General features: G+C 29.1%; 1 protein-coding gene across 1 annotated transcript in view; it reads right to left on the bottom strand.

Annotated features, from left to right (window-relative positions):
* LOC145313700 (inactive tyrosine-protein kinase transmembrane receptor ROR1-like) overlaps window positions 1-25,319 on the bottom strand; it is a 63,997-nt gene extending 38,678 nt beyond the window's left edge. The window contains exons 1-6 of the mRNA XM_080153250.1: window positions 25,009-25,319; window positions 23,553-23,640; window positions 17,748-17,840; window positions 12,590-12,667; window positions 12,338-12,433; window positions 1,958-2,098 (exon numbers count right to left, since the gene is read on the bottom strand). Coding sequence (XP_080009376.1) covers window positions 1,958-2,098; window positions 12,338-12,433; window positions 12,590-12,667; window positions 17,748-17,840; window positions 23,553-23,640; window positions 25,009-25,319 — 807 coding nt within the window. The remainder of the gene's footprint in view (window positions 1-1,957; window positions 2,099-12,337; window positions 12,434-12,589; window positions 12,668-17,747; window positions 17,841-23,552; window positions 23,641-25,008) is intronic.
* Between the last annotated feature and the right edge of the window lie 386 nt (window positions 25,320-25,705).

Raw genomic sequence — 25,705 nt, 5'->3', positions numbered from 1 at the left:
TTGAAAAACATTAACATTTTTCTCTCTGTTTCTATTTCGTATTATAATAATTGGCTTCCTTTCTTATTCCTTACTTGTTGCTTCACCCCTAACCTCTAGGGGAACGCGGGGGAGGAATAGCTTAAAACCACCCCGAGACAAGCTACACTGAAAAAGAACAATAAATTCAACCTGCCATTTCTGAGATTTTTAGCTTCAAACTAAAAAAACTTACTACTTTATATTATAGGATTTACTTTTTTTATTAAATCAACTATCTTAGCTGTCTTATTTCCCATTCTTCTTTCTATTTTTTTTTTCTTTTATCGTCTTTGTTCATTCTTATATAAGTCTTCTTGGTTAATTCGCAATTTAGTTCTGCCTTCTTTTTTTACTACTTTTTATGCACACCTAAGATATTATATGAATGGTGTAAAAGCACTCCAAGTAAACATAAAAGAAGTTATCAGCAAACCTTTATAGAAATATTTCTAATATTCCATATGGGAAAATAGTTAGATTGAAGATAAATTAATATTTCCCCCAAATTGACCAAATCACGTTTTGTTAAAGGATGCATCCCCTAAAAGACAATCATCCTTACACGATCTTAGTCTGTAAGTCCTAACATTAAGTTATAGCATTAATCTATTTCATACTTTTATTAGTACCGATTCAAGCTTCTCTATAATTATTTTGTTTTTTTTTCGTCCGTAACGCTATGGGGGAACTGTGATTTTCTCGTCTACTATTTAGGATAGTCGGCTGAAATTTTTGGTGAAGATTCCCATATAATTTACTTGGTCTGTCGATCTGTTGGTAATGCATCAAAAGATATTAAATAGTTTTTCATAAAGCTTTAGTGATTTCTGTGATTTATCAGATAAACATCTTCTATATAATCCACTTTGTCCGTTTGTCCTTCCAAGAATTTTTGTGCTTTGCGAATAATTGATGTTGTCATTCTTGTTTATCCAAAAACATGTGTTAATAAGGTAATCGTAATTTGTCAGTATAACGTTTTATATTTATAATTAGTTCTAATCAGGAAGGGAATAGACAAGGAGACGAAGACCAAACTTTTGTGTCACTTTTGATTCCTGTGACGGCATAAAATGAGGATGAGAGGAGAAGTGGGAAAGAAAACCACTAAAAAAAAAGATGGAGCATATGACGTCAAAAGTGGTGCAAAAGTAATTCAGTTTGGTCTTCGTCGACAATGACATTGGGCTGTTTATTACACCAGTCCCAAAAGTTTTATAATTACACCTTTTTGTTTGTTGGCTTAACAACTTACGGGACTTTTATTAAATTTTGATTGGTTGGTTCATAGGTTGAGTGTCAAAACGTTCAAACCACTACTTGCAAATGTAATCTGCAATAGGGGTAATTTTGCCTATCATCATTAAGGATGTACATCAATTTATCGGCCATTGCCTTATCCCTTAGGATCCCTGTTTTCTAATAATCAATATGTCTAATTGGGTTTTATAAAGATGGTAATTGGATGAAATAAGAGTACAATTCACTTTTATTTCCTTTCTAAGTATTTCAGGGAGGGGGGGGGGAGGGGCGGGACATTGAACTGTAAATCATGCTGGTACCCAAAGTATTAAGAATACGTTTATCAACTCGTTGGCTTAGATATGTTGGTTCAAACTAAGACTGTCTAAACGTTACAATAATGTCAAACTAAAAAGAAGATGATTTTGTTTGTCATCATTGGGAACGTATAAAATTGTAACATCCAGTTTTTTTATACCTTAATCTTTCGTATTATACAACTATTTCCAAGTAATGGCAAAGCTTTTATAAGTAGAACATAATTAAACCACTCATAGTATATCACTGTGTTTGCGTTTTTATTTGTGTTTTGTTTAATAGTATATAAGTGTATTGTGACGTGCGCGAAGAGAAAATGCGTATAGACTGTATTCTTGACAATCTTTTCTCTTGCTAATTACTAAGAAAGACTTACCCCTGCACATGCGCTGCCGGTATACTTCTGACATGATCCCTTCTTCTCATCAGGCTTTAGGCTGGGGAGCCCTGCAGGTTTACTGTTCCCTAACCCTCCAACCGATTGGGACGCAGGAGATAGCTTTTCTCGTACTCGGCCCTAAATAATAATTTTTATAAATAGATAATTATTTACTTTTAGGTTGATTTATCCTATTTACGTTTTCGTGAACAATTAGTATTCATATATTTCCCCAAGGTTCATAACAGATTTTTACACAGTGGACATAAATCTAATTTGAAGCTGTATTATTAGAGTAAAACAATAGATGGTGAGGGATTTAAATAACTGTATTTCTGAGGACTCTGAGTAGACTTTCAATTGGGTCTTTGAAAATCAATTAATAGCGTTGGGAACTTAAACACAGAAAGCAATTTAATAGCAGACGACAAAAGAAACGGCGTGATCCAGGTAGTTGCCTGTTTATACATCTATACTATAGATTTATTGTTGTATTATTAATCTAAAATCAAGAGGTTTTTAAAGATGTTTCATCACAAGCTTTGTTGAAGTTAAAACTACTCAAATACTTGATCATAGAATGGAAAGTAAATACCAATATTAAGAAAGTAAATATCATCCTTATTACTATAGCACAATTCAAAATCAGAAATCTTAGGTTTTTAAAGATTAGTTTCCAGTTTTAAAAACCTTTTGGTTCAATTGTTTATGTCGATTGCTTAATAGCTTACATATTGAAATTTTAATGCAATTCTAATAATGTTTCTATGACTAAAGTCTTAGGTTTATAGAAAAAAACAGATCAATAGTTTGACCTAAGTTTTATAGAAGAAGTTTATTTGATCAAGAGATTATTATTAAATTTAGTTTAAAGTTCAGAGAACTGTAAAATCATAAAAAGTTTTGTTTGGTTTTTTTCCTCAAATTTGACTTGTGCTAATATCTATTTCTAGCTGTCACATCCAATATCAATGTTTATCTCTACTACACTTCTCCCTGTAATACGAGATTGAAAACTTTGAAAGAAACTAAGATGGGTCATAGTAAATTGTAACTAGAGCTTAACAGAAAATGTAATCTCCATAGCAATTTAAGTTTGATCGACTTATTTATCGTTATAAACTAGTTTAGAACTCTAAAAGGTATATTCGTTTTATTTTATATCTTTTTATAGAAAACCTTATAAAATCCAAATTTCTCTCGAAGCTTGACCTACACAATGCTTTATTAATTTCAGCTAACTGTTTTTTTAGAAATCCTACTTGTCCAAAAGCTAGGTCTTTCTTATAAATTTAAAAATCATTTCTAGAGAGCAGTGACTACCCCAGAAATACAAATGGATTCCATTTAAGTTATAAAAGAAGATATAAAGGGAGAGAAAGATTGAGAATATAATATAAAAGCTCTACAATTTATCAGGGAGGGAGAGGACAATGGTTGTTAAATTAATCTACAGCCATTTCTTCCTCCAATATTTGTTATAGATGAGAGGGAGATAAGATAATAAATAAGATTTATTTTTTGTCCATTGTTCTATCCCTGCAGTTTTAACAGAGAAATACACAATATCAAGTAGAAATGATACAACATTAGGAATAAGTTAAGAATCAGAGATAGACCAATTGGTGATAAATACAACTTTTCCATTTGGACTAAAAATGCTTAACCATTGTTTTCCATTGGTATATCCCTATATTCCTCAGATAAATTAAAGAATTTACAAAGAAAATTTTAGATTTTTGGGTTTAATTAAAATTGTTCCTTTGAAGAACACCCCTTGTAATCAATATATATTATGGTAAGTCCGTCTCAAAGTTATTTCATCCAATCAAACACATTAAATACATTTATGCTCCTAATTTATTGAAGACTTTCTAAAATTTGAATACTCGCTTTCTATGTATCTTAATGACTTTAATGTTTTAACTTTTACTATACATAAAAACATTTAACTATTATTTATATATATAAAATGTTGAAGCACTTCTATGAACATTATCGTTCCTTTAATTTTAACAATAATAATTTTATTTTCCAGTAATTCTTAGTTCCATTATAATGGATTAGTTTAGAACAATTATTTTTGTTTTGCCTTTTGTAAACATCTTAACAAATATGCTCTTTATCTTTTTGTTAAAATGCATTAAAGAATCTGTCAATCAAGCCAAAAACAAGTTTCTTTTCATCTATTGATGTACAATCAATTGTTTTTATTTTATCAATTTTTAATTGCTTACTTACTGAACTTGTAATGGTCAGATAAAGTTTATTTAAGCTAGAAGCTTCGCCCCTAGGTTTTATTCAAATCCTTTTAAGAAAACCCTGAAGCCATCGTAAGAACTTTTAAGGGAAAATACAGCAAAAATGATACAAAGTCTCAAGAAGAGTCTCTTTGTGTCTGTCAGTCTGTCAGTACCAACGGATTTCACTAACCGCTGAACCGATATGGTTCTCCTTTACAATGTAGCTTTGCATATGACCTTGAGAGATATATAACTATTTTTGAGGAGGGTACCACCACCCTCCCAAGAGAAATCTTTCCTAGAAAAAAAATTCATCTACGCCCCCCCCCCCAAAAATAAATATCTAAAATAAATCAAAATGAGTGGGGCTCGTCTTCCCCCCTCCCTCGACCGAAGTGTCCCCTATAGGCCTCTAGGAGTGTGGCCTCTAGTTTGTATATAAATTGAAAGACTATATTGGAATAATTCAGTTTTTTAACAAGAATTGTTTATTACAAGACCAAGGAAACAAAAATCTACCCAAATCCAACCTTTTGTATATATTATTAATTTGTTTTACATATTAAATATGCCATATCACCATGAAATATAATACCTAAATATACATGAAAATATATCATAACTAAATATATGAAAAGTAATTTAAATGTTTAAATGAGAATGTCGTGCAAATTGTTCAATTTTTATTGTAATAAAGAGATACTACGTTTTAATAAAAAAATATTAGGATTGAATTGTCAAAAAGATTTTTAGCATAGAAAGATATAATTGATCACGAAATCAAACCATTAAAATTTTTTCAGGTGTCCAAAATTTACAGACAGACATACAACGTTCATTTTTATTTATATAGAACCTTCGGTACTAAGAATATAAGAAATATATAGTTAGTGTGTGTGTGTAGTTGGGTGCGAGTATATATGTGTGTGAGTGTGTGTGTGTGTGTATGGGTGTGGTGGTTATAATGTATGTGTAAAAGAAGAGATGAACTAAACATCTCTAGGGAGATCGACTATGACACAGCAGAGTTACCTAGAAAGCTTAAAACCTCATAATTTACCAGACTGCTTGCAAATTTATCAGATTATAATGTAATAATATAATAACAATAATAAAAGAATGAAAAGATCGTAATCTTTATTTTTACTCTAAGCAATTAAATTTGGTCGATACGAGAATTTTCTAAATCTTATTTTTTAATTTCAGTTTTTTTCGTTGACTTTTAATTGAATGTCCCCACACAGTTGTAGACGATCTATTTATTGTAAATCTACTCTCTTGGGATTGTCTATAATAGCATCTTTGGGACAAATTCATTCATCAACCCCTTGGCTTATATATCAATATATAACTTACTACAATTGAGTTAAGATTTATAGAATAATCATGCTTGGTTTAATTCATTCATCTACCCTTTGGCTTTTATCTCACTATATAACTTACTACAATAGATTTAAGATTTATGGAATAATCATGCTAGATTTATTTCATTCATTAACACCTTGGCTTCTAACTCAATATATAACTTTTTAAAATAGAGTTAAGATTTTTAAAGTAATCATTATGGGTTTAATTCATTCATCAACCCGTTGGCTTCTATCTCACTATATAACTTACTATAGTAGAGTTAAGATTTATAGAATAATCATTCTTGGTTTAATTAATTCATAAACCCCTTGGCCTTGGCTTCTATCTCACTATATAACTTACTATAGTAGAGTTAAGATTTATAGAATAATCATTCTTGGTTTAATTAATTCATAAACCCCTTGGCCTTGGCTTCTATCTCACTATATAACTTACTACAATAGAGTTAAGATTTGTAAAGTAATCATGCTAGGTTCAATCCATACAAAAACAACAAATATAGCTCATTAAATAACTTACTACAATAGAGTTAAGATTTATATGCTAAATTTAATTCATTCATCTACCTATTGGCTATTGAATAGTTTCATATTAACTTAAGCTAGACAAAATCACTCTACGTTAACTCAATAATTCTGTAAAACTATTTATCTTGCAAATTAAAAAGACTTTTTGCAATAAAGCTATTCCAGAGTTGGAAATAGAAAATGAGTTTTGTCACATTTAAAAGAAAATGTTCAATTATTTTTAGAAGCGCAGCTACTCTGTAGTCATTTTATATTCTATATTACTAGAGCAACACAAATAAACTGTATTTAATTCAAACCCCATATTGTTATAAATATAATATTCGTAGTAGAATTAACATATCATTATTATCCAATTTCAAGCAATTTGCATGTTTCACCTTCGTAGGGTAGACTCAAAAGATATTATATAGAGTAACAACAGTTATGCAAAGTAAAGTCTCATATAGGAGAAAATAATAAAGTAAAACAATACAGGGGAAAGGGGTTAAATATTTGTATTTCCTCAATCGGGTCTTTGAATATCAGCCATTAGCGTCGTAAATATTGACAAAGCTAAGTCGCTATAATAGCAGAAAGCAATTTGCTAGCAGACTGGATCTAGTAGTTGTCTGGGTTATAAATCTATATTTTATATTTTACCATAGGTCAATTAAAATGTATACTGGCCTATCATGGGACATTTTTATTGTGTGACGTCATTTTTTATTAGGCACTTTAAGTTGGTATACATTTCATACGTACTCCAAAGAGTTTCAAGCGCAATCTTCATTAAAATAAAAATGTATGTACCTATGCATTAATTTGAAGGGAGTTTTATTGTCTATTAAACCAAGTAGCATAGACGTCTAATGGTGTGGGTGATGGAGTTGTTTCACCCTTTTAAAAATTTTAAATCTTAATTTAACCCCCCTCAAACCTTTGGAATCCCCCTTAAAATAAGAATCTTTGACGTCCCTGACAATTATGGTTTGTATCCAGCAGAAATTAAACGGATTCTAAGCCGCAAAGGCAACAAATTTACTATTCTAATAAATATCTATTGTTGCCACTAATAGTTATAACTCATTTATTTATATTTTATGGCATATTTAACGTTTATAAATAATAAATTATATTTAACACTATTAATCACGAAAACAAAACTTATTTTGCAAAATAAAAGTTCTGAACTTTAAAAAGGAGTATTTATATTTAGTAGGTGGTTAATTTGCTCTATAGTTCTTGATGTTTATACTTACGTCGTTAATGTCTTTTAGCCTAGAAAATCTCAATTGATTAAGCCTAATAATTCACCAAAAAGAAAGACAGTAATTTAACTCTTCTTATTTTAAAAAAATCTATTAAATATGTCTTAATATGTATTGGAATATTTATTTATTATATTTCATAAATATATTAATAGTATTTTTAATTGTTTCATAATGTTATTCGGATGATCGAGAAAGTATCTAGTTACATTTTATCGTAATTTGGATAAAATAATGATAGTTTTTATCACTTCGTTTTGATATAAGAGCTGGAATACAGGAAACGGTAAATAGAAGAAAATAAATCATTTCCAATGATTTTGAAGCTATATATATAGATATTTGTTTTTTAGGGGTTGCAATTGAAATAAAACAGTTTATCGAGACAAATACAACATTATGTTCATTTTTAATTGAAGTAAGCTAAATTTTTTTTTCATTGGCTCATCTCTATATCCCTTAATATAGGGAAGTGCAAAGCAGTTGAAATCTAAAACTTGAAATAGATTATCCCTTCGATTATGTTATCATTTGTATGTTTTATCATTAACATTTGAGCAACAAAAAAATTATTAAAATTCATCGAAATGGCAACAAAATAACCACCTCTCCTGGGCCCTGTGAAGATCGTTTAGCCTTGAGTTAACCAGACCTTACCTAAATACTTTAATATAATATTTTGTGTTCTTAATATCCTGATAAACTTAAAACTTTTTTAAAATTACTTTTTTCTATTTTTCGAAGATTTTTTGTTGATTTTAGGAACACTTTTATCTTATTGGTGATATCATTATAAGATAAAGGATTTAACACTTTACAATATTAGCAATTTCAGATTCAGGGATAAGAAAATTGAAGATTTTAGTTTCTTTGGTGTTAGTTTCTTATTTGGAGGATGAATAATATTTATATTAATAATATTCATTAAATATTACATCATATTTTTTTTCTTCTCCCCTAGATCCTATGTAAATCTTAAAAAATTAGAATTTTTTTATCTTATAAATTTTGCTAGGTTTGATATTTAAATGTGATTATTACGGTAAAACACTTACTTTAATTAATTATTAAAACCAAAAAAACTATCACTAAGTGGCGAAGCACAGAAAAGACTAATTTTAACAATATATCAATGGGATTTGGAATATTTGTATTAGTCAGGGGAATATAAATTTCAGGATCCTATATCATATAGCAGCAAAGTTTCCATGGTGATATAGACGCAGAAAAGACAGACATTAAAAGCTCAAAAATCTTGGCATTGTATCTTTGATAGCAGCCGAGCAAATTTCTATCTTAGAGTGAGTTATTATGCATCTTCGCTAAAAAAAACTGAAAATATAATAGATACAATTAATACAACTATTGCTAATTAGAAACTCAAGTTAATAAAAACTTATTTGCCAAAGATTAGAATCATTAAGGGGCCAAGTAGTAGATGTTAAATTTACTTGTAATTAACACTTGGTAACATTAAAACATTAAGATCAAGGCCAGTCTTTAATTACAGACATTTTAATGATACCAATTTATCATATAAAGAGCAGCTGTACTCTTAACTTTAAATACAAGTATATAAGCTTTTCTATAATTAGGGTCTGTCCTTACTTCAGTCCGTATGTTTCAATAAGCTCTTTTCGTTAATTTAAGAATGTTAGAATTTTCAACAAGTGTTTATGTTCGTTCGGCAAATTGTATAAATTTTAGAGCTTTGCTTTCATGGATAGTAAGTTTAGAACAACTTGGCGAAATTTGAAAAAAATAATTCTTCAAAATGATTTACCTTGCAATTGTAAGATTATAAATGTTCAATATTAAAAAAAAGATAATATTATGTAATTTTATTTTTTCCCTTCTATGAAAGCTAATTATGTTGTATTGTTTTACATTTAAAGCTACTCTATAGCCAACACAACTTTTAAATCTTATAAAATATAGTTTTTCAAAACGAGGCTTTTCTATATTTCACCCCGGGCGTTTAATTAAAATTAAGCTTGTTTTACATAAATATTTCTTTAACGATTTGGTATGATTTTAAATAATTTACATGCTGGTTGTAGGTTTAAGAACGATAGGTACTACAAATTAAAATATAAGAACCAACATATTAAGAATTCTGATTTTTACATAAAAAAAGCTTCCATGATTTATAATTTTTAATTGGCTGCAGAAATCAATTTAGCCTTTATTAATGTTATCATTCTTGTTTTTTAAAGAAATATTTTTGTTCTTAAATATCAATATAAAAAAAAATTACTTGTAGTTTAAGTGCACACGAAACTATTTGATTGAGTTCATGTTTTTATCATCAAAATTCATCTACAGATACATACATCAAAATATTTGGATTTTTTTAAGGCAATCAAATCATACTGACAAGGCCTAGCACAAGATTTTCATATGTATAAAATGAAGACGTAATTAAACAATTATTTTGGTGCTTTTTGGTAGTGTTAATATATGAGCTTTATATTCAAGAAGGAAGGGGACATTGGACTGTTTATTACACTGCACTAGTCTCCAAAGTTTTATAATAAATCATTTTATTCGTTGACTTTGGACACTTTTATTGAATTTTAATTGGTTGGTTTATTAGGTTAAGTGTCTAAACGTTTAAACCACTAATTACAATCTAATGAAGGAGTAATTTTGTGTATCATCATAGGGGATGTACATCAATTTATCGGCCATTGTATAAATTTCAAAAGTTTTACCAACTAAGATTTTGTTGGTGGAGCTCAGGAGTAACTGCACTATTAAAAAATAGGTTTATGGAAAATTTATGGAGGTACAATTATGAGATGACCTCAACATAGTTTATCAAATTCTACAGATTTATTTTAAGGTTGTGCAAATAATTTTGTTATCAATGTTTATACTTGCTAAAATCAAAAGCAGAAATAAATGTTCTTAAAACAATCTAGACTTGCATTTAATACATTAATATAACTTCTGAAGCCAGCATTTATTGAAAAAAAAAAAATTATCGTTGATTGTCACATTTTACTAATACTTTTTTTATTTTGTTTTCACATTAAACATTTCCCCTGTTATTCTACATCCGAACATTATTTTTTTTAGAATACTTATTTCTATTCCTTGCAGAAATATCTTGCAAAAGGGCAAATTCTTCAGTATTTGTGTGCGTGTGCCTGTGCGAATTTGTGTGTGTGGGTGTGCAGATGAGTATGTATGTGTGTGTGTGTGTGTCTGGGTGTAAATTTATGTGTGTGTTGATTGATGTAGATCTTCATCAAGATAGAAAATATTTTGATTTTCGCAGCTGTCGTCTTTCAGCCGCCTGTAGACAGCTTCAGGCTTTTTGACCTTTTCGTTTTTGCAATCTTTATCCTATTAATAACAATACATCCTAAAGTACTTGGATGTTTGTATATTTATTTCTAGAGTAGAAGTATCTTATTTGTCATGTGCTAAGTTGATAGTTAAATCAATCCAATAGAATGAGACCTAGTTACTTCCTCTAGTTGGCTTTTGGTATAAATCCTTATACTAAAGTAACAGGATGTCTGTGTGTGTATCTGTGTGTCTGTACCGAAGGATCTCGCTAACCGCTGAACCGATCGGGTTCTCCTTAACAGGGTAGATTCTCATATGTCCTGGGAAGGTTTTTAACTATTTTGGGGGAGGGTACTACTACCCTCCCAAAAGAAATGACAAAAAAATTGAAAATTTTCTTAAAATCTGGGAGACTTCAACGTAACATTAAGAGGTATCCGTAATATAAAGAATTATCGTAGACTTTAACAAACAAAAACATTTAAAGTGCCACTAGAGGCCTCTAGGGGCGTAGCCGCTAGTATCATGATATGATAATACAACATAATAAATTATGATTTTTGCAAGATTATTTTATAAATCTTATTATCAATTTGTAAAATTTCAATGAAATTTGAAATGAAAATTATTATTTTCTTGAATTCCTAATTTCGAACATTTTTTCAATTATGATATTTTTTCCAAGAATACAATGATAGGTTAATGGAAGATAATTTAGTCTTTTTACTTTATTTTATTGTTAAAGAAAGATTAAATTTTTCATTTTTTTATTAGGAGATACATAAGAAAAAATATTTTTTAACTATCCTTATAATGCCTGAATATTTTCTAAGAATAATGAGGTGTTGAATATTGAAATATTAAGAAAATCCTCTAAATTGCAATGAGCAACCCATACCCCTCTTTCTTCTTTATTTTTTAATACTGTTTAAAAACTAACATTTAAAGATTATCAACAACAAAAATTCCACAAAAGCAACATATTGCCTATTTTAACAAAAAATGGGCTTCAAATTAATTTTGTAAGCGATAAATATACTTTAATTAAAAATTTGTGGGGTGTACTGTATAATTTTAGAAAAAAAATCTTAGTTTTTGATCAATATCAAAATGGGGAATCTATGATCAACTAGCAAATTATGGGATTCTATAAAATATATAAAATTTTATGCAAATAATTCTTTTTTTTAACTTGCTGATGTAATCAAATTATAAAAATATCAGGGATTTTAAGCATAGGCAATGGCATTGGCAAAAAAAATCATTACAAAAGTTTTTTCAATTCTATTATCTAAAGCTGATGTTATTACATTCAAACATTCAAATCAAAATTAAAATTAAATAATAGACTAAGTAAGTAAATCCTTATGTACATAATAAATATTAAGTTTTCTATATTATATTATTATTATATATTATAGTATTTGAAAGAGTTAAAAAATAATGTCTTTTTTAATCACATAGAGCTAATACTTATTTCCTGCTTAAGATGAAATTAAGAGTCAGAATAAAAACTAAAACTAATAAGTCACTAGTACATATTTCATGCTTAATTTCATTAGTTAATTTCAAATTTTTTTAATTAAATATTTTTAATTTCATTAACTTTTACTGAATGTTTTCATTGGAAATTTTACTGTTTAATTAGGCAGAGCTATTACAAAGTAACTAAAAACTGGAAATGAAGCTTACCTGATTGTCAAAATGGTCAGGCCCTTTGCCCTGGAACTCAATGTGGCTGGGCAGCCCATCTACTTGTCCTACGTGGTTAAAACTTGCGAACGGGTCCTAAAAATAATTTCTATTAATTCAAAATAACATTGTTACAAAGAGCATAACAAAAAAATTGAAAATAAGAAAATATTTTCAATTGTGTATGTATTAACATTCTGGTTTAATAATAAAATTCGCCTGACAAAGTAGCAGTAACTATGAAATACTTACATCAAAAGTATCCGGAACATGAATATAATCAGAATCTTCGTCTACCCTCTCTATTCTTGATCCCGTTCCAATCTCAACCTAAAGAAAACAGAATTAAATGATTTAATGAAAAAAAGCTAGCTGGCCTTTTATGTATATTCGTCCTTCCATAACCACAATGCCCCTCCTCCGAAAATAACATAAAAACGGAATTTGAAATGAAAATCTATAATTAAAATAATTTTGCAAATAGAAAATGAACAATATTTTTTAAAAACAAGGATGGTTACTTACATCCCATAGTAGCGAGTTTATTTGTTGAAGTAAATTTAGATAAGAGTAGAGCTGTTATAGAGAGAGAAAGAGTGATTTTGTTTCTTTTTTGATGGACAGACGGACAGGAATGGTCATCTATAGAGTAGCTGCGTTATTAAAAAATTAAAAGTGCAAAATTGAAAATTTCCAATGCCATTTTTGTTGAAAGTTTTGAGCAAATTTGAAAGCTGTGGATGTGTCATTGGAAAAGTCATATAAAAGTGTTCATATGTTGATTCAAATAATATCCAATTCAGAAATTCAATGTTAATTTTAAGAGTTTAATTTTGCTGTCATTGGAAATGAACCTGTTTTTTTGCCTAGGGTTGTCTGGATGGGAAGGTGTGTATCGAGAATTTATAATCAGAGAAAAAATGTCATTGCTCATAAACAGGCCCATCTTCATAACTTTTACGAAGCACTTATGGAGCTTAATAAAAAATTACGTCATGCAATACAAATGACCAATGATAGACCAGTATATAATGTAATTGGCTAATGATAAAATGTATGTACCATGGGTAATTTGTATTAGATGATGTCATTTTTTATTAGGCACTATAAGCTACTTCAACTTTTGCAACCTTCCAAATATGGTTATTCAATCAAGTGGTTATTTTCTAAACTTGGTAAATTGTATATCAAATGTCTTTAAGCTAAACATACTAAAGTTTTTTTAGTTATTTTGTATGAATGTGTAAACTAAGATATCTGATATTATTTGCATAAAATTGCAACCCTGGAATGGATTTGCGGACACATGAATAAAGGGATATCGATTCCTGCATTTATTAGACTTTGTTTTATATTTGCATTTAAATACATATAAAACCTATCACCGCCGAATTTGTTTTTAATATGTTTAGAGAAATAATCCAAAACTTCTTTAGTGAAAACCTAATCATTGCTCAGCATTACTTTTATGGAAGGGCTATAAAAACTATTGCATAGTTGTTATTTTCAAGTATGAATTCAAGTATTTAAAAACATTAGGTATATAAAATTTACATTTCACATGCTTTGTTACCTTGTTACCTTTGCAAATGTTTGAAGAATCAGTAAAATGAAATGAATCTTCCTATCTCTGTATTCCTGTTTGAATAACATGTCATGGTATGCACTCTACCATAGCATAAATTATAAAATATGGATGCCCAATAAAGTTGTCCCTAAAAACAGCATGATATACCTTATTGTAAATAAAGTTGCATATTTTTGTTATTAAAATTACGAATGGTCTACATTGTTGTATATAATTCAAAGGGTAATATCCCTCCCATAAGAACTTTTTTTTGTGTAAAACCATTTCCAGTATGGCTTTGAATCCAATCAATATCCGCTGGATTAGAGCCAGTTCTCAGCCATACTGAAAAAAATCATATATAGCATCGTATAAGACAATTTTCCAAGAATACTAGTTTTATTCTTAAAATTTTTATTTTAATATCCGTGAAAAGCTGTCTATAATTCGATGCAATGAATAACTATTCAAGCATTTTTATGTAATGAATCTCTTACAGTTTAGCATAAACACTGTCCAATAATATTGCAGAATAACTAAATTTATATGCGGACATCTGAAGGGTATGTGTGTGTGTGTGTGTGTGTGTGTGTATGAGTTATGTTTGATATAAATAGATATGTCAAAAAAATGCAAAACATGAGAATATTTTTGACTACCTGATATTACATTGCAAATTTAAAACTTCATTTCAATCTACAATTTTGATGGTATATTTTATGTATACATTGATCTATTGGTTTTTTAGTAACTTTAAAATGTGGCTTAGCAGCCGCTGCAGTTATTCTTTTTTTTAATAAACCGATGAAAACACAAAAAACTGCAAAGAATAAGTTTAAAAAATTAATTATAAAACTATGCGTCTGCTTTTTAAAAGCGAAGCTTTTCTATAATTAGGGTCGGTCCGTCCGTACGTCCGTCCGAGATAGATAGCTTTTATTCGTTAATTTAGGCATGTTAGAATTGTCCTATCGATTTCAAACTTTGCATGATGATTCCTGTAGTAGTTGGGTACAATCTAGAAAGCGTAGCAACTCTATGATCATTTCCAGAATGTCCGTACGTCCATTTTAAACATGTTGATTTTTCTACTTTTTTAACAACAAATTTTCAAGTGTTCTAATTATCCGTTTGATCTGATTTTTGGTATATTGATTCCTGGAACAACAAAGAACAATATTATAAGCGAAGCAACTCTATAATCAAGTCCAAAAATGTGAGTATGTCCATAAACATTATCCTACTTCAAGCAGTTTTTTAACAAATTTATTTACAATTTTGCTTCGACTCTTATACTTTTAAATTCTGATAATTCAGTTCAGATACTATACAAGTGTTAATGTCCGTTTGTCCTACCGTTTCAGTGCTTCGCTTTTATGGATGTTGTCCGTCCGAGATAGATAGCTTTTATTCGTTAATTTAGGCATGTTAGAATTGTCCTATCGATTTCAAACTTTGCATGATGATTCCTGTAGTAGTTGGGTACAATCTAGAAAGCGTAGCAACTCTATAATCATTTCCAGAATGTCCGTACGTCCATTTTAAACATGTTGATTTTTCTACTTTTTTAACAACAAATTTTCAAGTGTTCTAATTATCCGTTTGATCTGATTTTTGGTATATTGATTCCTGGAACAACAAAGAACAATATTATAAGCGAAGCAACTCTATAATCAAGTCCAAAAATGTGAGTATGTCCATAAACATTATCCTACTTCAAGCAGTTTTTTAACAAATTTATTTACAATTTTGCTTCGACTCTTATACTTTTAAATTCTGATAATTCAGTTCAGATACTATACAAGTGTTAATGTCCGTTTGTCCTACCGTTTCAGTGCTTCGCTTTTATGGATGTTGTCATCCTTGTTAATGCTGCATTTAAAATGTGTAGCACTCAATTAGTTTTTTCTTCAAACTTTTCTTTCTCTAACCAAGAAAAAATGTAATACACATAAAATGTGTAAATAAGTATAAAAGTCAAAATAAAAGCTTAGTACAACAATTTCTTGGAATGCGCTAAACAAACAAAAATACCAAGCAAATAAAGGGATAAAGGATAAGTAAAGAAAGATTGATAAATAAAAACGCCTTCCTAATTTAAAAATACAAACATTGTTCTTAAAATATTTCTAAGTAAAACTGTAGAAGTATGCTTTTGTAAAATTAATGAGAGAATTAATTATGCAGAGGCATGTGTTGAAATATCAACCATTTACCAATGCCTGTATCCCAGCTTGGCAAGCCAATGAAAGTAAGAAAAACAAGAGAAATATAAGAGAGAATGATGGGAGGTGCCTCGCAATAACCCACAGAGTTAGGTGTCAAAACAATGAAGCAAGTAAACAAATAGATTTTTTTTAAATACTCTAATGGTTAAGAGGCTGTATTATGTATTTTGAGGGCATATAGAAATATAGAAAATGTTTTAAAGAATCTAATAACACTTTTATTATTTAAATAAGAAAGATTAACCTTTCTTATATTTATACCAATGTTTTTACTTTAAAAATTGGTTATATGGTACAAGCACCAATAAGATGATCTTTCTCGTTTTCCACAATGCCTTTCAAGAGAAACTACTTTTATTTTAGAAGATTTTTTATTTGTTTTTAAACTTCATTTTTTATTTCATATATAAATGAATATTCTTTGACATCCAATTCAAATAAACTAAAATACTATCAACTTTATGTTCAACCACTTTTTTCCTGATGTTTAAGTTTGTTATAAGGTTAATTAATTAAAGTTTTAAATGTAATTTATGATGATTATTCAATCAGATCTACAATGCTTTATTTTTGTGGCTTTAATTATATCAACGACTGTCCCTTTACTTTAGTTCATGTGTTGAAAAATAAAATGGTAGGAGAGGGGAAAGTAAAGTAGGAAAGTAAGGAAAGAAGGGAAATCATCTCAGCTTGATTTCTTTCTTGCAATAATCATAACCAAGTTAGGATGGTATTACAAATCTTATAACACTTCTTAGATAATGGAAAGAAAAGCGGGTATTTTTAAACTAGCTTTTGATAGATTATTTTAGGTTAGGTTAGGTAAATGTTAATGATTGCCCCGAAGGGTAAGAAAATTGGCACCGCAGGGTTAGAGCCCCCCTCAGGGGTTAGAAAAGGAGAAAAGCTACTATGAAATTACGACGAAACCCGCTACTTCGTTTTTTTTCCATGCTCCTATTTATTTTCTATGGACATATATATTTGTTCCTTGACAGTGAAGTAGCTACTCAAAGATGCATTCTTTTGTTCAAGTTAAGTATCATGTTAAGGTCTTGATCAATTTGTCTAGCTATCATCGGACGTAATTGCCCTTATTTAGTTATTTTTTTTGTATCACCTTCCCATACATTTTAGATTTGTGTAGCCCCAAATTAAACCTCTGTATAGTTTTAGAAATTAAGATTTCAAAATTTTATTGGTAGATTTCTTATTAATGATTGTTTGGAAAATAGCCCCCTCCCTTTTTTAGGGCGAAGCTACTAAACAATCATACTAACTGTACGCATAAAATTACGCATTTTTTACTTTATAAAAACATATACTTTTCTATTTTTTTTTACAAAAAGTTGAAAATTCTCTTTTGTATACTTTGAATATAATATATTTTTTTAAAGCTTCGCTTATTAGACGTAATAGTCCTTGTTAAAAACTAATTATTGACTTAGCTAATTTAACATCTTGTTTAACTGACTTAAAAGTAACGGATTTTTAAACATTTTAAGATTATTAGATTTTATGTTTATGTTTATTATTATGCTTATGTTTATTATAGATAAAAACCAGGCATCTAATTATGCACCCTTTGCAAGAGGAAAACTAATATAAAACTTACCTTTAACGTCATTGTGTTTGATCTGACAATATCTTTATCATTACCAGCCTCGCAGCGGTAGAATCCTGTATCCAATGATTCTAGAGGTCGAATCTGAAAAAAAATATTTTATTAGCTTCCGTTTATACGTTACTAGTTGCTGCGCCCCTAGTATTTAGAAGCTCTAATTTCAAAGGGGAAATAAGAGGACAGATATATCCTAAACCCATTTCAAGACTTAAATCATAAAGAATAAAATGCATTAAACCATTCACCTTCCCTAAAAAGGAGAACTCAATCAGTTTAATATAAAGTGAAACTTCTTTATATGAAAGGATAGTTGTAATATTTTTTTCGAAAATTAAACTCATAGTTTATTTTTAGATCAAATTTATTTAAAATGGTTGGATTTTAGTAAGGCTATGTTTATCTTTTTACTTTATCCTTAAATTCTAAATTGTTAAAATATGAGAAAATATTTATATTTTTTTTATTTTCTCAACTACCTGGCCCATGTGTTGTAATTGATATATCAAAATATGTGTGTTTTTATTTTTCTTTGGGCTAAATTATTTTTATGCGAAGCTACCATAAAATTTGCATGTATAAGTATGTCTGTCTTTGTAAGTAATTTGTACCAAGTGGTCACGGCTAACATATTAAAGTCGTCATTGCAGACAAATTATTAATAATCGACATTGAAAGATTATAGTTAAAGAAGAAATGTTAGAAGCGGATAGTAGCATTTAACTTGAACAAAATAATTTTTGTCTTACAAAGCTACACTTTTATTAGGCATATTCGTCCTTGTTATCCTAACCTAGTTAACCTTGTTTTGTCCGTAGGTATTTATTATGTCCATTAGGACAGAGAGCTAGAGAGGTAATTGGATACCAAAAACTACTCCATAATTTTATTTCATATATACTATAATTTTAGTTCTTGTCAAAAGAAAACTTGATAATATACACTTTCACAGATTTTTTAAAGTCTTTAAATTGATTTTACTTTATTATATTAAATAAAATTCCACACAGCATAAAAGAAAAGAGGAAAAAACATGTTTCTGTAGCATTTTTTTATGGGTATTTCTGTAAGTACCTTCCGTTTTCTGGTCATTAAGACGCTTCACTGTAAAGGAGAACCGTATCGGTTTATCAGTTAGTAAAGTTCTCCATACAGACACTTAGACAGACATTAATTTAAATAAGATTAGACTAACTGATAAAATGGTTGTGAAAAAATGCGCCATAAAGCCATCATTGATGTATTAATATCAATCGAACAAAACCATTTTTTAAAATCCTCTCAATAGTAAAAAACGGAAAAGACAATTCTAGGAATTTAATTTTATCAAAAGAACATATCTAAAAACTGGTTATTTGCATGAATTCTAATTTAAATATTATTGATAAAACTTCTAGGAATTTTTTTTGCTTCATTTGATGTTTCAATAAATTATTTTTATTTTTAAAACTTTTCAATTCAATTGAAAAACTTTTAAAACAGTCTAGATTCTAAAGCCTTTTACTATTGAATATAAATAGGTATAAGAAGCCTGAACTAAGCAGACACTTTACTGCCGTTTATTTGCTTAATTCATATTGTCATATTCGTCAATATGTTTGTCCGTTAGCCTGATACTTTTTATAGAAAACGAAATTTTTTAAATATAAAGCTGATTTTTTGTGAAGGTTCCCTATTTAAATGAGCAATCAATATATAAGTTACATATTCCGTTGGTCTATCGATCATGCTACAATTCTTTATAAATGTTTCGTGGTCGTCTATTTTTGTCATTAAGATATATCACTTTTTTAGTGACACTGGATATCTGATCTATGAATCACCTTTTTGTACTTTTCCAATTTGTGGATGTTTTCATCCTTGTTAAAGATACAAAATTGAAATTGCCATAACTAAATGATATGTTAAAATTTGATATCAATCAGGACAATAATATTTTTCCTTTGTTTAAAACTTTGGCCTAATTTGATTCCTATTTCAATAGATGGAGAACAAAATTTAAGGGTTTTGTAGAGGATTAAAAAGTAAATTAAAACAATGTATGTTCATAAATGAAAAAAGGGTAAAGATAAGTAAGCAATTTTTTATAAAATTAGATATTTTATCTTCTTTTATTAATTTGAATTAATATACTTGTTCAAGAATATCGCTATTATCAAGTAGAAAGATCTATAAATAAGAGAGAATACGAAACATAGAAGAATACAAAAATCAAGAAGTAGTTAGGCTATCAAAAATAGGTTTAATTTTATATTCTCTACTGCTTAATAAACTAGCTCTTATGCTACTTTACTATTATTTTTCTTAATTCTTGGAAACCAAATTATATAGAATTATTCTCTCTTTGTTTTATTTAACTACTTCTTAATAATTCTAGTAAATGCATTTGCCTTTAAGGCTTTCATATTATGATTAACAAGGATAAAAACATTCATAGAATTTGTAAATTCTGTAATAAGTAACACATCTATTCAATAACCAGTTAATCAAAAGTTTTAGGTAAAACGTACACAAGACACGCAATGACCCTGTAGTAGGTGACTTAATTTTTTGCATTACAAATTAATTATCAAACATCAAACAATAATAAAGGATTAGTTGTCTGTTTGATATGAGTCATTAGGATCGAAAATAGAGGTCCAAACTATCTACCTATTTCAACAATCACAAGATGCTGTGAATATTGGTGCAAAAACTATGACGTAACAAAAAAAATTAGCCAATGAGAGGCCGTTATTGACTAATGGTAAAATTTATAGTGGCCTCTCATTGGCTAATTTTTTTTGTTACGTCATATTTTTTGCACCAATACTCACAGCATCCAATCACAATATATAATAAATCATCCAAAAAAGGATTAGCAGAAGAAAGCGTGTAAGCATTCCCTAAATATTACCACATAACACCACAAAAAACATTACTTTTCTTATGACTACTTAATGTTAGTGTTTGCTGAAAAAAAATTATAAATTATTTTAGCCAAATTTATAAGAGATGTAAATAAATATCATATACAATTTACTTTTTAATAAAGACAAAAATGTATCTTTACAGAGTAAAAAAATTTAAATCTATGAGTATAAAATGATGCTGTGAGTATTGGTGCAAAAAATATGACGTAACAAAAAAATTAGCCAATGAGAGGCCGTTATTGACCAATGGTAAAATTTATAGTGGACTCTCATTGGCTAATTTTTTTTGTTACGTCATGTTTTTTGCACCAATACTCACAGCATCGTATAAAATACATAAAAATTTGCTTCTTTCAACAAACACTACTTTTTTCATACTTTTCTTGTTAGGCTTAACACATTTAGGTACAAAAAGTAAACAGAAAAGCCATACCCATATAAACAATGAGCATAATAGATTTTCATTTACATAGACTGCTCTTTTTTATTGAAACAAGTTCGATAGTCCATGTTACTTTTAAGTGTCCATACCATCCTTTTTTATACACTTCCATCAAGTAAAATCATCGAACAGTATAAAGATAATATTTTGGGTTAAAATCTAAAAAAAAAAACTATTATTGTTTTGAATGTGGGGTTAGATATTTTTTCTTCAAGCCCGATCAAGAATATATAGAATGTGCTAGAGGGTTTGAAGAATTCTAGAAACTGTGCTACAAATATAATATTCGTATGTGTTCCTAAATACATGAACTTTTATAAAACCTCCAAAAAAGAGGGAGATTAATATAAATAGTCCTTTAATGGATATTTGTTATACTTCTTAGTTTTATCCTTTTAGATACATTTACCAAATGTTTATAACAATGAAATACTTCAGAAAAATATCAAAAGATTTTTAAAAATAAAAGAACACTCTAAATATAAACAATTACATTACTAATTTGATACAGCTAAAATTTGTAACCAAAAAAAAGCTAAATGGTTACTTGTTCCTTAAATCAAACATGAAAGAAACTCCCAAGAAAACCTTGTAATTGTAATCACAAAAGGAATTATTAGTGTTTATACAAATTGTCTGATTTTTATAGCCAAGACCCTCAAGAAAATTCATCAAAATTTAATGTTTACATTTATTAAAATCTAACTAGAATGTTTTTATATCATTAGGGAACATTTTCCTTTTCCTTTGCATTTTCATTTTTTCTTTGTTACAATTTCTTTCGAACCAAAAAACACCTTTAAAATAAACTTTTGTTGGATTGCGTGGCCACTCTAACCTCGTACTCAAATTCATATGGTTTGTGATATATTATAGTTGTCGCATTCATAATACTCCACAATATACCTTCACAGTAAGACTCCAACTTAGGATTTTAGGGTACCTCTGCAATGGATCATGTTAAGTAAAGTAACCTGACCTCAGATCACAGAATATGAAAGATTGCGCAAAAATATTTGACCTTAAATTTAAAATCTTGACATTAGGTAATTATGCAATGTTAAATTAAAAATTTGACCTAAAAGGCATCGTTAAGGTTTTTTGGGGGACTTTGTAATTTAAAAGGGAACCTTGATACAATTTTTTTATTTTTTTTTGTTTCAAGAAAAAATTCTTTGATTAAAGAATAGTAGGCAAAATAGTTGGTGAATTTTGATCTGGTTTCTAAATTTGAACATGACCCAATCCCGTGATTCCATAATAGATATGCTTAACTTAACTCTTTCTATAACCTTACATGGTAACAAGGAAGCTTCATTCCAAATTTGCAAAGAATTCATCGAAAAAAAAATTTTAATCTGCCAAAGAGGCATAAATTATTTCTTGAGGAACAAAATTGAAGGTATACATAAAATGTTTGAAGAGTGTATGTGTGTAAAAGAATGTAGGTATATAGAAATAAAATAATCCTCTCTGAGGGAACATAAAAGATGTTATGACCTCACCCCTCCCCCCCTCCCCCCCCCCCCTCCATTTTAAACCTTAAGATAATAGATGTTCTTACCGCCCCAACCCCCTCAAACGTTAAGATAAAGACTGTTATGACTCTTCAATTCAACATTCAAAAGGCTTTAGAGGCATTTTTAGCATAATATAAGATTTTCGCCCTTTTACCACCCTATGATTGGCTTCCTTTTAATTATTCTCTTATGACTGTCATTAAATTATCCTAAAACTGTAGTTTGACATTATAAGAAAATTATATAGTTAATAAAGATTCTTGTAGTGCACTGACGAGGCACAATGTAGGTTATGAAGACTACGTAACAAACAGACAGTTTATTACTCTTTAAATGAATTAATGAGTCAGTCAAGACAATATATGTATTCCAGGGTGGGGTAAAAATAGTTCAATTTTAAATGTATTGTAAATTGTTAGTTTAAAGCTACCATATTTTCCAGGTTAAAGGCTTTAATGTTAAAAGTATTATACAAAGTATATTTTCATTTTAACAGCTGTTTACCGAACTAAATTTAGAATTTTTGTTTTTTTTTACCATTAGAAAATGTGTGCCTATATTTTTGGGGGGCTTTACTTTTTAGACAACGAACCCTAACTAAAATAATATTTTTATTTGGAAAGGTATAAGAAATAAGCATTAAATTAAGTTGGAAAGTATATTCTTAATTTACATATAATTTATTCACATTCTAATGATATTAATATTTAATTGTAACATTTATTTTCTAATTAACTTAAATGCCATTGCTTTTAGTATATCTAATAAAAGGAAGTAACATTATTATTTGATTTTTTTCTGTAATAGGTTTTAGCTGTCTTTCTGCAATTAAAGATCTTAAAAGTGTACTAATATAGGTAAGCTATTTAGAGATGGTTTCAAGCTATTTCCTAGGACATTGTACTAAAATTTTTTAAAAACCTACCTTTAAAACAGAATACTGTAGATTTGGATTGTTGAGAGCTGTTTTCACTTTCACTCTCCTTTGCTCCTCTATCACTGGAGCTTCGTTCCTGAAATACATTTTTTATTGATTTTTATGTTAAATTGAGATTCCAAGAGCAATTAGGAACTATGTTAAAAGCGAAGTTTTCTGGATTTCCAGAAATTTGCAACTTATTAAAATTGGAATTTTTGTCATGTCTTATTAAACACAAAGTCACACTAATAATTTTTCTAATTGTCTGAATTATTTGGTTTCGCTTTTATGTTAGCTGTCATTCTTGTTATTTTTTCTTTTTATTCACATATACCATACACAGAATTACTTTTAAATTGACCAAATTTTAATCATATTAGAGAATTGAAATAATATACTTCAGTTCAAGAACTTATTATTCTTATCAAATTCTTTTGAATTAATCTATGAAAACACTTATGTTTGAAAAGGAACCAAAAATAATATTTAAGGCTAACTAGGTCGAATAAACAATGCTACCAGGGCAACCTCAAACTTTTTTTTAAAGAGGCATAGGTTTTAATAAAATTTAAAGCATTCTTTCAATTTTTTTCCTATTGTATCTACTCCATAAGTATTATAATGTAAATTATTTTTTCTAAAGATTTTCAGCTTTCTTAACTCTTTATAACCTACAGACAGATAAACCATCGAACAACCAAATTAGAAGTTAAGTAGCTTCGCTACTATAGAGAAAACAAAGATTGTTTGAAAAGAAAATAGGGATTGTTTAAAAACTGGGTTATCCAAGCTTTTGTTTGGGTTATATCAACAGATCAGGATTTTACACAAACACTTACACACACACACATATATATACCTACACAGACACACATATTCAGTTTGAAAACTTTGAAGTTAAGCTAATCTATAACTATTTGGCTGCCCATCCAACCTTCCTGAAAGTAATAAAAGCTTTTTGAGTAAGCTGGATTTACTGACTACTTTTTATCTAACTTTATCTGTATGTCACTTGATTTTTTTTAGATTTTAATATGACGCTATTTTGGACGCTGTCATACTAGTTTTAAAATGCGGCAATGCATATTCAAAAATTTCATATTAAAATCCTTAACAAAGAAGGAAAAGTGTATTTAGTTAAACAATTTTATGCAGTATATTTTTTAAATTATTAGTACTAAAATAACATGGACATGCCTAGCCGCAGCGCTCGGCCCCTAGCCTGCCTAGCCGCAGCGCTCCGCCCCTAGCCTGTCTAGCCGCAGCGCACGGCTCCCTAGCCTATAAACTAACCTAACCTAAAATAGTCGTTATCTGCCAGAGTCATAGTTAATTTCGTGGGGGGGGGGGGGGGGGGTATAAAAATTTTCAAAATAAAAAAAAATAATTCTAAGAGGATAACGCCTTTAAGTTTTCCATTAGTTATAGAGCAGCTGCGCTATCAAAATCATAGAATACTTACATGAACCATTTGATCCATCTTGCGGGAGGATCCCCCTTAACTTCACACCTCAATCTCACCCCCTCGTTCACCTCCTTGGTCACATTCCGCAGCTCGCGGACCATAGTCAGCGTCGGCTGTGCAGCCGTGGTGCTGCCGGCTGACGGTGTCAGCGACGAGCTGCTGCTGCTGCCCAAATCTAGGTTGTCATAATCACTATCGTCCTCGTGGTGGTCCAGCAGGTTGTCTGCAGGGGCCTCCAGGTTGCTGGCAGCAAGGTTCACTGTGGCCACCAAGGAGAGGTAGAGCAGCAGGTGGATTTTCAAGTTCATTCTGTTTTTTAAATGTCTTGTTTTACATATTTTTAATGATTTATAAAAATTCTCAAGGTGTTTTTAGAATCTGTCAAATGACTGTCCGTTGTTTATAATGACCAAAAATTTCTTCAATTTCATAGCCCCACCCCAAGTAAATAAAATATTAAAACTAAAGCTTAGCCTGACAAAGAATGCAGACATTAACATTTATTCTTGTCAAAGTCAGATTAAGCATAAACTCACTTTACACTTGGATCAATGTTGGACTTTTTTCTTTTTTTTTCTTATTTCATGTTCACATATCATATGAAATTATAAAATATCTTTAGCATAGTTTAATTTTTAAAAAATAGTGTTCATTCCCATTTTAAAATTATATAGTATATCAACATAAATAAAAT

The sequence above is a fragment of the Acartia tonsa genome, chromosome 3, assembly GCF_053477335.1.
Source record: "Acartia tonsa isolate MP-2025a chromosome 3, ASM5347733v1, whole genome shotgun sequence".
Classification (NCBI taxonomy): domain Eukaryota; kingdom Metazoa; phylum Arthropoda; class Copepoda; order Calanoida; family Acartiidae; genus Acartia; species Acartia tonsa.
Note: the sequence above shows the minus strand (reverse complement) of the source record. Positions and strands in the feature narration are given on the sequence as shown.